Here is a 13,328-nt window from a genome sequence, read left to right as displayed (position 1 = left end):
TCAGATGGCTCTCAGCACTATGGGACTTAACTTCTGAGGTCATCAGTCCCCAAGAACTTAGAGCTACTTAAACCTAACTAACCTAAGGACATCACACACACCCATGCCCGAGGCCGGATTCGAACCTGCGACCGTTGCGGTCACGCGGTTCCAGACTGTAGCGCCTAGAACCGCTTGGCCACACCGGCTGGCCGTTGGGGACTACCGTGGGTCGCTGCTCGATGAGAATGGCTGCACTCAGTTGGCGGGAAGTGACGAATGGAATTCAAGGGGCAATTTGTGAACACGAACGTCGTTCCCTTAGTCTTCTTCAAAAAATGCGTGTCTTAGATTCCTACATTTTCAGCATAGTGTTCCATGTTGCACATATATTCCCGCTCCCCGCGATGATGGCACAAATCGATGCTATTGTCGGTTATTTCCTTTGGAAAAGTTATATTTTTTCACTTCCCTTTGAGGGTTGGGACTTCCCAGTATCAAAGTAAAGGCTTCAATATTGTTTATAGGGCGTGCCATTTTAACATGTACTCGAGTAATTCATTCTATTACATTTTGCTTATTTATGTGTCTTCGAACGGCTAATATGACTCCCTCTGCCAATGTTGGCAAGATCAACTCTAAATTGCAGAACATACGTGAATTTTATATTACGATAAGTTTTCTGGGAGCCAACATCTTATTAGTGACATATTTTGCCACCTATCTTTGCTTCCTCGTTGGGGCTACAATCATTCCTCTCCCCTGTTGAAATGGCCACGCCATTGATATCCTGGAAAACAGTGTGGTTTCGCGTTAGTCTTCCTGTCCTCCCGACGGAAGTCGCCTCGTCGTGGTATAAGGTCATTCGCAGTCTGACCCTGACCAACGAACACCTCCATCGCTTTGGTACGACTGGTTTTTGCCACACATGTCATCAACCTGATACGTTGCCACACAGGCTCGTCTCTTGCGGACGAGAACACTGGCACTGGATTCATCGACAACTGGCGTTTCTTACCCGATCAATTGAAGCTGCTATCTCGGTTGAACTTCTCTTTTTCCAGACTTTTTCGTTTCCCCTCGGACGAAGACCAAATCGATCGTATGGCTCCCAGGACAGTAAACCCACTATGTAATCGGCTGTGTCAACGACCCAGAACCCCGTGTTTTACGCCAGTACTTATGAAAGCTCATTGTAAGTGGCAGAAGATTCCACGTTATCGTACTTTATCTGCAAATACGTTGAACCTTGTCTTCCATCGCAAAGGAACTGGATAGCTTTTTTTCGTTTCTTTTCCTTTTTCTTGTTCTGAAGTCTTTTCTCATTGTGTCTTCCTACAGAAAAAATTGTTTTCATTTGACTCCAGCAATTGGGAAATTACGTCTTTTCGTAAAAAATAAAAACAACGAAGAAATTAAAAAGTATAGACAATATAAATAATGAAAAATTAAATAAATAAACCAACCTAGTACCATATCTATGTGAGGGACAAGCAAAGTGACAGGCGGGGTAGAGGCATCGTGGCCAGGCCTTGGGTTTCGACCACAGCCCACCTTGGCTCCACCCAGCCTGAAGCTGACTGTGTTTATCCTTTTAGAAAAAAAATAGTGGCTCAGTGGCAAAGCAAAAAATATGGGATGTGAATTGTGGAAAGCAAGTTACCAGTTTCACATCAGCCTTCTTCCAAAGCTCTTTCTTTCTCAACCTTTTCTTGTCTAAGAGATACCGGTAAAAAATTGCTTTGCGCTTGATTTTTGTGCAACCCACATAATGGAACTGTGTTTCAAGTCCTCTGCCATCTTTTATTTACAGTCATTTGACTATGCGCTGGACAAAATCACTAGACGAAACTGGTAAAAAAATTCCATCGAGAGACAGCAATGTAAAGGCGGTCATTACAAAGGAATACAATAGTATTTTTAATTATCTTTCAAACAAAGCAATCAACGGACAGCCTGCTGAGAACACAGACCTGTTATTTCAAAACATACAAAAACTCATCGTAAATAACAAATTTTCTAACTCTTCTAGGTTGAACTGGGAATAGACAGAGTGATAGAGGAGGGGGCTTGCGGGGGGGGGGGGGGTGACACTAAGGGCAGGGAAATGACAGTTGAGTTGGAAACAGAACATGGTTGATAAGGCAGGCAGAGGTGAGGGGGGTGTAAGTAAGAAAATTGGCAAATTTTGGGGTGAGTGAGTGGAGGAACGAGGAAAGATGAAGGGTAGCATGAAGGGACGGAGGGGAACAAAGAAGGAACGGAAGGAATGTTACACCAATGATTCATTTTCACCGAATTTTATATAACTTCATATACTGACCGAGTGAGTTCGATAAAAGCAAATGTTACGCTAAATTTACTAGAATATGTTTAGATTAACTGCTTCTTAATTTTGATTTACGGCTGTAAAATTTTAACATTTTGAAGAGTATAGAATTTTGTTGTATGGTGTGGCTGAGGACTATTATGTCACAAATATTTCAACCACAATCCACATTTAAATGATCCTTCCACAGCACGCAGACGTTCATGTCGCTGCTTTCAAAAACTGTACCCGCCTTATTTTCCAAGATAGGGTCACACCTTTCATTGTGCATGTCTCAGGAAAACATTTCCTAGCAGCAGGAAATTATTAAGTAACTGCAAAGTTTCAAAGCCGTTGATCAGTTTATTGAACACTGTGGATAGTATCGCTAGAAGTAGCTGCACCCGTGAACGCAATCTGCCCGCTGGGGACCGCCAGAAGAGGAATTGGGCCAATGACTTGACGCAGTCTCCAAGTCTCCTCACGCTTTGCTTTAGATGTGTCAGATTTTAGTAAAACTTTTTGTTGCGAGCAGTACGGGTCTCTGACAGACGTAATGCCGTCCGTGTTACTTAGCACATAGTAAACGGATTTGTTTTACGTGTGCAGAACGGATCTAGGTTAATTTTATCGTTTTCTGAAATAAACCTTTGGGAGAGCGGCAATGACTGATCTTGAACGGCGTGAATTTATCAGACAACTTTTCCGATTCACTTTAAGTATGATGCTGACGAGCTTTGAAAGACAGCTATCAGAAAGCAACTTTAAAATTGAAATAATATAAAACGTACTGACTGTAAAGGAGATAAAAAATAGCTCTTAGCACTATGGGACTTAACATCGGAAGTCATCAGTCCCCTAGATCTTAGAACTACTTAAAACCTAACTAACCTAAGGACAACACACACATCCATGCCCGAGACAGGGTACGAACCTGCGACCATGCGGTCGCGCGGTTCCAGACTGAAGCGCCTAGAATCGTTCGGCCACACCGGCCGGCTGTAAAGGAAGTGCTTGCTATGAAAGGGAATTAATACGAGTATATTAAATTTTACTAAAGATGTGTTAGAACCTTTAATGGAAATGTTTTTTTCTGCATTTAAGGGGGAACGTACGTAGAAGCGAACGAAATCGTGAAAATTTTTTATTGGATCTTGATTTACTGCGTCGTACTAAAATTTTAGTTCCTGAATATTAGGTTCCAGTTCCACTCCTATGTGTGGTAAAAATAATGACTGCCAAATCTTGCACAGGAACACGCCCCTTCCTTGTTATGTACTTGCTCATATTATTTAGTCCTCTGGGGTTTTCTTCTAATTTTGCGCAGTCACAATGTGAAGAATATTTAGGTGTTTAGCAGATCCAGAATTTGTACGAAAGTGCGTGTATGGAAAAACAGAAAATCCTAATCCAAGTTACAAGTCTCTGATATGAAAACCATTCCGCTAGGCGACATTTGTCTCCACAGCTGCTGTTGAAATTGCACCTTATCATACTTGTTTAATTTTTAACTGAGCTAATATTCGAAGACTACGAAGTCTGGCGAGGCTATGACGTGATCCAGGAGCTTTCACACTGTCGATAATGAAGGAAATCGATAACGGGAGAAAAAAATTTGGGAATTTGTGGTAAGGGCATATGGGACCAAACTGCCGAGGTCATCGGTCCCTAAGCCTACACACTACTTAATCTTACTTAAACTAACTTACGCTATGCAAACCACACACATCCATGCCCCAGGGAGAACTCGACCCTACGACGGGAGGAGCCGCACGGACCATGACAAGACGCCCGAGACCACGCGGCTTCCCCGTTAAAATTTTTACGTGCATTACTTCAAGATCTAATAAAACCGCAAATTTTTTATATAGAAGGCTGTGGATTGCTGTGTTATGAACTGGAATGTGTTGGTCATGTCTAGAAGAGGATGGGCACCGGCTGAGGAAGTTGAAACAAAGTTTGAGAGACAAGTAACTTTCTGATGGTAAAACCATAAGAGGTAGTCTGGCAGACAAAATAGTTGATGAACTACAGCAGTGGTATGGGATGGCCATTAGAAATAATACTGAGGATTTGTTGAAACCGAAGCATGCAGTATGGGCTACCTTCTTCCACAGACTGTCAACTGATGAAAAACCAGTACTCCACCTTTGCCCTCCTGGAGCTGATTCATTGAGCAATTACCGCAACGCCCAGTACTCAAACAGTTCATACAGCCTTAAACATTCCATCCCAGCAGCAGTCATGGATATCATAAAACCTCTTTACAGAGATCTGACAGATCTTGAATAACTGAAGAAGTGTCTGCATGGACAGACTCAAAATCCCTATGATTCCATCAGTAACCTTATATGGACTCGCTTACGAAAAAAAATTTTTTTGTTGGAATTAAGACCCTAAAGTTGGGGGGTCAATGATGCTGTTAGTGCTTTTAATGATGGCAATATTGGTAGGGTGAAAATGCTACAGCATATGGGAATTATTCTTGGAGCAAACTGCATCAGAGAACTTGAGCGGATGGCCAAGGTTCGCACTGATAGTGTGTGTCTGCCCAGTTAGCCGCACTGTTTACCGAGTGGGAAGGCGTGCCGGTACCCGGTACGAATCCGCCCGTCGGTTTTTACGGCGGTTTTCCATCTGCCTCGGCGCATGCAGGCTGGCTCTCCTTATTCCGCTTCAGTTACACTATGTCGGCGATTGCTGCCTCCGCGTATGCGTACACCATAAGTACTCTACCACGCAAACATTTGGGGTTACACTCGTCTGGTGTGAGGCGTTCCCAGGGGAGTCCATTGGGGGCCGAGTAACCCTGGGTTCAGTGTGGGAGCGGCGGTGGGGTGAGTGGACTGCTGTAGCCTGTTGTGGCGTAATGAACCACTGAGGGCTAAGGCGGGGACGAAGCTTCTCCATCGTTTCTAGGACCCCAGTTCAATACAATACAATAGAATGCAATAGAAGCAGAGTATGCAGCACAGTTGGCCACTAAGAAGTCCAGAAAGAACTAAAAACTTCGGAAAAGATCAAGAGGATGAAATACAGTATGGTGCAACGTGCTTCTGAGTGACTAAAAATAAAAAAATTAGCACATATATTAAGTGAGTTACCGTCTTCTGAAGCTTTAGAAGCCGTTCCTGAAAATTTACATTTTCTGTTGCATTTTCCCAAAATCTCAGAAACCACTTCGAGTAGAGTATTCAAATTTTCCAGGAGTAATAACATACATATCCTCAGTCTACGGAACTAAAAGAAGAACATAATGTTACATATAATTAAAAGCCGGCCAGTGTGGCCGAGCGGTTCTAGGCGCTTCAGTCTGGAACCGCACGACCGCTACGATCGTAGGTTCGAATCCTGCCTCGGGCATGGATGTGTGTGATGTCCTTAGGTTAGTTAGGTTTAAGTAGTTCTTAGTCCTAGGGGAGTGATGACCTCAGATGTTAAGTCTCATAGTGCTCAGAGCCATTTGAACCATTTTTTTATAATTAAAATTATTTAGGATAACGTACAAGAAAAGTACACAAAATTTAAACTGTGTAATTAAAAAATTATATTTCCGAAAGCAGTGGCTGATATGCAAGTATTGTGGTTCAGTAGACTCAGAACATACAGTTCAATGCCCTGTATAAGTTTCATGTCAATGGCTACAGTGGTTCCTGAAATACAAGGAAACCAAGTCACTAAATTTAACGTTGTCGGGTAGGGCGTTCCAACTCCCCTTAAAATCAGGTTAAGCTAAGATGACAAGCAAAGGAAATATCCCTTGAGGGTGAAGGGCAGAATGCGTAAGGTTTGCATTAGTTCACCCAGATGAAGTAAAGCCTAATGCAAGCACTGGCAAATGTATGGTTCAGGTTTCCCGTAACTTACATTTTTAATACTTTATGTACGTTTTCCTCACAAACCACTGTTGTTAAGGTACTTACATTTGGCATGCAACTACTTAATACTACAGTGAAACAACCTGTGGAAGGAATTTTTATTTAATAGAATAGCAAGGTATTTATGTACGGCAAGAACTATAAAATTTGGTGCAGTTTTTTCACAGATATTTGGGTGCTGTAAGACTAGCAAAAGAGATATCAAAATTCTGTTCCACAGATATTTGTGATGATAGATCAAACTTTGCACAAAAATACATTAACTTCTTTCTCATAGATTTTTCAGGCACGGAACATTTGTACTCATCTTGTTGAAAAAATCTCTGTTGTTCATAAATAAAAACGTATACAGTCATTAAACATACAAACTTATATGTATATGCATATAAAGTTTCTTAACGACAGTTACAAATTTAGTTACACTACCTTAAAAAATTTCGACGTGACAAGGTTTATTTCAGAGTACTGCTATTTCGCGTACGTCCCCCTCAAATAACTTATTATGGAGGTACTGCGGCGAAAAGTTACAGTTACCGGACGAGGCACTTGAAACCAGCCTACAATAGGAAGTCGTACAGGTCACTGTTTTCTCTGGTATTTTTCAAGTGTCGCTACCAATTCCGTATGCCGGAATTGCAGAGTGGAGGGTGATTTCGTAGCTGTACAGTATCGCGCTCACAAACTGCAGACATTAAGAGGGCTGCGAGCATCGCTAAGCTCGATAACTGAACAAAGTATTTCGCCAATCTTTTCTCCGAAAAAAACCTGTTCTCTTCATGCTGTTCATCCGTAGCAGTCTACGTCAGCCTTAACACATACTTCACAGCGTGTACATAAAATGTGTGGTCGAAATGAAAAATTTCATTGTACACACCTCAAAAAAAGTTTTGCATCGCCCCGGTTCCCAGAACTCCTGAAGATAGACATTGACTGTGGATATTCTATCACAGACACAGTCACTTTGACTGTTCAGAGATGTCTCAAAACCCACCCTATGAGACGGGGGGGGGGGGGGGGGGGGGGTCCGACAGCCAATCAATTCCAGTCATTCCACCAGGAAGGACGTACAAGGCTCAGGCTCGTGTTGTCTGCAGTTCAGCCATGCCTAGACGGAAATACCGCGGTTCGATCGCGTCCGCATTGTTACTTTGTGCCATGAAAGGCTCTCAACGAGGGAGGTGTCCAAGCGTCTCGGAGTGAACCAAAGCGACGTTAAAACTTGTCCGCGAAAGGCAAAGGTCCAGAGTTCGAGTCTCGGTCTGGCACACAGTTTTAATCTTCCAGGAAGTTTCATATCAGCGTACACTCCGCTGCAGAGTGAAAATCTCATTCTCGGACATGGAGGAGATACAGAGAGACAGGAATCGTTGATGGCATGCCTTGCTCAGACTGCCCAAGGGCTACCACTACAGGGGATGGCCGCTACCTACGGATTATCGCTCCGAGGAACCCTGACAGCAACGCCACCATGTTGAATAACGCTTTTCGTGCAGCCACGGGACTTCGTGTTACGACTTAAACTTTGCGCAGTAGGCTGCATGATGCGCCACTTCACTCCCGACGTCCATGACGAGGTCCATCTTTGCAACCACGACACCATGCAGCGCGGTACAGCCGGGGTCAGCAACATGCCGAATGTAGCGCTCAGGATTGCCATCACGTTCTCTTCACCGATGAGTGTCGCATATGCCTTCAACCATACAGTCGTCGGAGATGTGTCTGGAGGCAACCCGGTCAGGTTGAACGCCTTAGACATAATGCCCAGCAAGTGTAGAAAATTTGAGGTTCCCTGATGTTTTGGGGTGTCATTATGTGGGGCCGACGTACGCCGCTGGGGGTCTTAGAAGGCGCCGTAACGGCTGTACAATACGTGAATGCCATCCTCCGACCGGTAGTGCAACCATATCGGCAGCATATTGGCGAGGCATTCGTCTTCATGGACGACAATTCGCGCACCCATTGTGCATATCTTGTGAATGACTTCCTTCACGATAATGACATCGCTAGGCTAGAGTGGGCAGCATGTTCTCCAGACATGAATCCTATCGAACATGCCTAGGATAGATTGAAAAGGGCTGTTTATGGACGACTTGACCCACTGACTGAGGAGTGGGACAATCTAGAGCAACAGTGCCTTGATGAACTGGATGGATAGTATGCCACAGCAAATACAGCCATGCATCAATGCAAGAGGGCGTGTTACTGGGTATTAGAGGTACCGGTGTGTACAGCTGTCTGGAAGACCACCTCTGACGATCTCGCTGTATGGTGGTACAACATGCAATGTATGGTTTTCATGAGCAATAAAAAGGGCGGAAATGATGTTTATGTTGATCACTTTTCCAATTTTCTGTACAGGTTCCGGAACTCTCAGAACCAAGGTGATGCAAAACTTTTTTGAATGACATTAAAAGAAAAATGTTAATTGACATCTTCTCTCAGTGGCTGCAGATCGCAATCTCTGTACGAGTTCTTCCATGTATCAGTTCGGTCGGTGTTTGTTTCCATTGCAGGAGGTAAATACGAGCCAGTGCTGCTGGACAACGCGTACAAAGTGCACATGAAGCTGACGATCAAGTCCGTGGGTCCGGCAGACTTCGGCTCCTACCGGTGCGTCTCCAAGAACTCGCTGGGAGACACCGACGGCAGCATCAAACTCTATGGTAAGCGTACACCTTCGGCTTGTCGCTGAATGCAAGAGTGAAAAACTGTCAGTTCAACAGGTGAACGAATTCCGACACACAACAAACGTATTCCTAGAAGCTAACGGTTTTGTTTTTCAAATTTAAATTTGCATAATCTACGTGAAAGGGCAACGCCCTTGCCGCAATGGATACACCGGTTCCCGTGAGATCACCGAAGTATAGCGCTGTTGGGCGTGGCCGGCACTTGGATGGGTGACCGTCCAGCCGCCATGCGCTGTTGCCATTTTTCGGGGTGCACTCAGCCTCGTGATGCCAATTCAGGAGGTACTCGACCGAATTGTAGCGGCTTCGGTCAAGAATACCATCATAACGACCGGGAGAGCGGTGTGCTGACCCCACGCCCCTCCTATCGGCATCCTCTTCTGAGGATGGTCCCGGTAGGGCACTCGTGGCCTGAAGACGGAGTGCTTCTTTATAATCTACGTGAAATCAGGAGATCGATGCACGGAATGTCTGCGCAACAGCTCAATATAGTTCCTTAATACTCTCCATTCATTTTTACCATTTTCTTCGGATGTATGAAACCAGTTTTACTTAAATCATCATGCATTTACTGTTAGTTATTCTTCTTTCATACCGATCGAGGTGGCACAGTGGTTAGCGCAATGGACTCACTGTCCGGAGAATGACGGTTCACATCCACGTCCGAGCATCCCAATTTAGATTTCGCTGATTTCCACTAAATCGCGTCAGGCAAATACTGCGACGGTTCCTTCGAAAATGCACAGCTGATTTCCTTGCCGATCCCTGAAACAATCGGAACTTGTGCTCCGTCGCCAATAAACTGATGACAACGTGATGTTAAACCGTAATTTTCTTCCCTTCTGTCTCCTTCCACCATCATGTTCACGGTAAATAGGGTAGCAATAACTAAAATTATATTTAAATATTTTTAAGGAAAATTAAATTTAATGCAGAACATAGCATAGCACATGTCTGTGATGATATACGTACACTGAGATGACAAAAGTTATCTGATAAGGATGTGTACACACACACATGTCGGTAGTATCGTTTACACAAGGTAGTGCGTTGGCGGAATTGTCATTTGTACACAGGTGATTCATGTGGAAAGGTTTCCTACGTGATTATTGTCACATGATGGGAATTAACAGATTTTGAACGCAGAATGGTAGTTGGAGCTAGATGCATGGGACATTCCATTTCGGAAATCGTTAGGGAATTCAGTATTCCGAAATCCACAGTATCAAGAGTGTGCCGAAGGTCTAAAGGTACCTACCGGTCGTCGTGTCATCCTCAGCCCTATAGACGTCACCGTAAGCGGATAAGGACTGACATGAAGTCAGCACACCGCTGTCCCAGCCGTTGTAAGTTTTCGTGATCGGTGGCGCTACTTCTCAGTGAAGTACCTCCTCAGTTGGCCTCAAGAGGGCACCCCTCTTGCAAACAGCCCTCGGCAGACCCAGACGGGCAACACCTCTCACCATAGACAAGGCAGTGGATTACGGCCTTCTCTTAACATCCGAGAGCAGCGTCGTTTGCGAAGAGTTGTCGGTGCTAACAGACAAGCAACACTGCGTGAAATAACCGCAGAAATCACTGTACGACGTACAACGAACGCTGTGCGGAGAAATTTGGCTGTTTCAGCAGACGACCGACGCGAATGCATTTGCGGACAGCACAACATCGCCCGCAATGCCTCTTCTGCGCTCATGACCATATCGGCTGGGCCCTAGACGACTGAAAAACCGTGGAGTGGTCAGGTGAGTCCCGATTTCAGTTGCTAAGAGCTGATGGTAGGGTTTGAGTGTGGCACAAACTGCCGAACTCATGGACCCAAGGTGTCAACAAGGCACTGTGCAAACTGGTGGTGGCTCCACAATGCTGTGGTCTGTAGATGGAATGGGGTGGATACTCCGGCCCAAATGAACAGATCATTGACTGGAAATGGCTGTGTTCGGTTACTTGGACACCATCAGCAGCCACGTCAAACAATGATAAAATTTTTATGAATGACAGTGCGCCGTATCACCTGGCCACAACTGTTCACAACTGGTTTGAAGAACATTGTGGACAATTCGAGGAAATGATTTGGCCACCCAGATCACCCAACACGAATCCTATCGAACATTTATATGAATAATCGAGAGGTCAGTTATTACACAAAATCCTTCTCAGGCAACACTTTCTCAGTTATGGACGGCTATAGAGGCAGCGTGGCTCAATCTTTTTGCAGAGGACTTTCAACGACTTGTTGAGTCCATGCCACGTGGAGCTGCTGAACTACGTCGGTCAAAAGAAGGTCCGTCACGTTATTAGGGGGTGTGCCGTGACTTGTCACCTCATTTTTGGGAGCTTAGATATTATTACTAATGTTGTGCATGTGCTTGAAGAAACACATGTTCCAAGGTTGTTAACAGTAGATGATACTGAAAATTTATTCATTCATTCACTTATTGCTTATTTAGCCTGACCAAATTAGAGTTTAAGGTCCTCTCTTACATGTGACCAAGAACAACAAGTGCAAAAAATATTACATAAGTTACAAGTGTAATAATTTGCATTATTAATAAAAATAATAATTGGTAATAAAATAATAATAGTGACACTAGTTATAATGAGAAAATAATCGAGACCCTAACAATGATAGTGATTAACTGTTACATAAACTCAATAATTTGTGTTGTTAATAAAATGAAATAATTGGCAATAATAACAGTTAACAGTAACAGTGATAATAATAATAATTATAATATAATTATGAAATAATGGTTTCTGTTCAGTGATAATTTCTGAGTATGTTAGGAAAATGAATCCCGTGTTTTCCGATGACGCGTTACAGAATAATAATTCAATAATCATTTATTGGATCTGTTACCCCAATTATTTTTGTCTCTGTGAGAAGGCCTTCAGAATAGTGAAACACCATGTAATAATCATTCACGAAAACGTGCGACACAAAACAGAGTAATTTAACAACTCCGAGATGCGCAATTACTGTGTTACTACGGGAACAGTAGGGCGTAGCATCGTCGTAGCTGTTCTTCCATTGCATTTAGTAAACCCATACACGAGGTGAATACGTGACAACTCTTTGTCAGTAAACCCATTCTCATTTATTTATTTATTTATTGCTTATTTACTCTTACCAGATTAGTGCCTTAAGGCCCCCACCTACATATGATTAGGAACAACAGTTGTGTATCAACACTGAGGAAGAAAAAAAAAACTGACATAGAACTTACCAGTACCAATAAACCCATTCATAGTTTTGTGTATCACTGTTAACGTACAAATCCGTCAATACTACTGTGTATCACTATTGACATTCAACTAACATGTGCCAGAGAAACAAACGAGAGATACCTCTGACCAGTACTAAAAGCAAGCTTGAGGGCGAAGAGTACAGTAGCTATAACTGTGTCAACCACAAGCACCTCAGTTAAGGCAACAACTTTATTTCCAAATAAGATAAAGCTCATACCGTTGACACATACCCATTATTGTGTAAATAGTTTCACTGTAATACAAATGTAAGCGGAGGCAAGAAATCAAACTAAATGTAACTAATTTGTAACGAGCCACTACATACATTGAGTATTTCGTACCGAAGTACTCAGAAAATATCCCTGACCAACCTCCTACAGTTGCTTGCGCTTCAGCAATATCGTATCAACCCGCACGTGGAGAGAATTCCTACTACTTGCCTTCGTGCTTGCCAAACCCTACCTTGGCCAGCACGGTCGCCGGATCCCTCCCCAATGGAGAATTTTTGGAGCATTGTGGGCAGGGCCCTTGAGCCAACTCGGGATATTGACGATCGAACGCACCAATTGGACAGAATTTGTCACGATTTCCGTCAGGAGCACAGCCAACAAAGCTATCAATCAGTGCGAAGCCGAATAACTACTTGTATAAGAGTCAGAGGTGTATCAACGCGTTATTGACTTGTTCAGTAATGTGAAGCTCTTTCTCTTGCTTAAATCATGCATTTTTTTTTTCAACCGTGATCAATCTGTACATGTACATCACATCTACCGATTTCCATCCCATTTGGATAATTTCTTCGCGATGCGTCGTCTTTTTTATAGTGTAACTTAAGAGGAAATACCCAAGCTTGCATTGTTAAACCACCGTTATTTCTTCAGCGTCACGATTCCTGTCTTCAACTATTATAAATCTTTCTGGAAAGAGGATAAGATCTAATCTAATTGCTGCAAACTCATCGTTATAGGAAACACCAGTTTCATGGAAATACTGGAAAAGCTCAGTATACGAATAATGAATTTCCGTTTTCGACAATGACGTATAACTCTTCAGCACAGAGACTTTAGTCATACGAAACAAATATCCATCACAGAGGCAGAATAACCTGTTCTTGAAACGAAATTTAACATGTTCGCCGCTCAGGATTGATTAACTAGTCCACTATCCGTTTCAGTGTTGATCTCGCTGCTTTTGTAATTTCACAACCGTTGACGGGTGAAGGAAAGCAAT

General features: G+C 43.3%; 1 protein-coding gene across 2 annotated transcripts in view; it reads left to right on the top strand.

The window, feature by feature from the left end:
* LOC124795023 (neurotrimin-like) overlaps positions 1-13,328 on the top strand; it is a 388,376-nt gene that overhangs the window by 218,556 nt on the left and 156,492 nt on the right. For both annotated transcript variants that reach the window (XM_047258789.1, XM_047258790.1), the window contains exon 5: positions 8,679-8,828. In XM_047258789.1, coding sequence (XP_047114745.1) covers positions 8,679-8,828 — 150 coding nt within the window. The remainder of the gene's footprint in view (positions 1-8,678; positions 8,829-13,328) is intronic.

Source organism: Schistocerca piceifrons, chromosome 4 (assembly GCF_021461385.2).
Source record: "Schistocerca piceifrons isolate TAMUIC-IGC-003096 chromosome 4, iqSchPice1.1, whole genome shotgun sequence".
Lineage (NCBI taxonomy): Eukaryota > Metazoa > Arthropoda > Insecta > Orthoptera > Acrididae > Schistocerca > Schistocerca piceifrons.
This window is presented reverse-complemented; position numbering and strand designations above follow the sequence as displayed.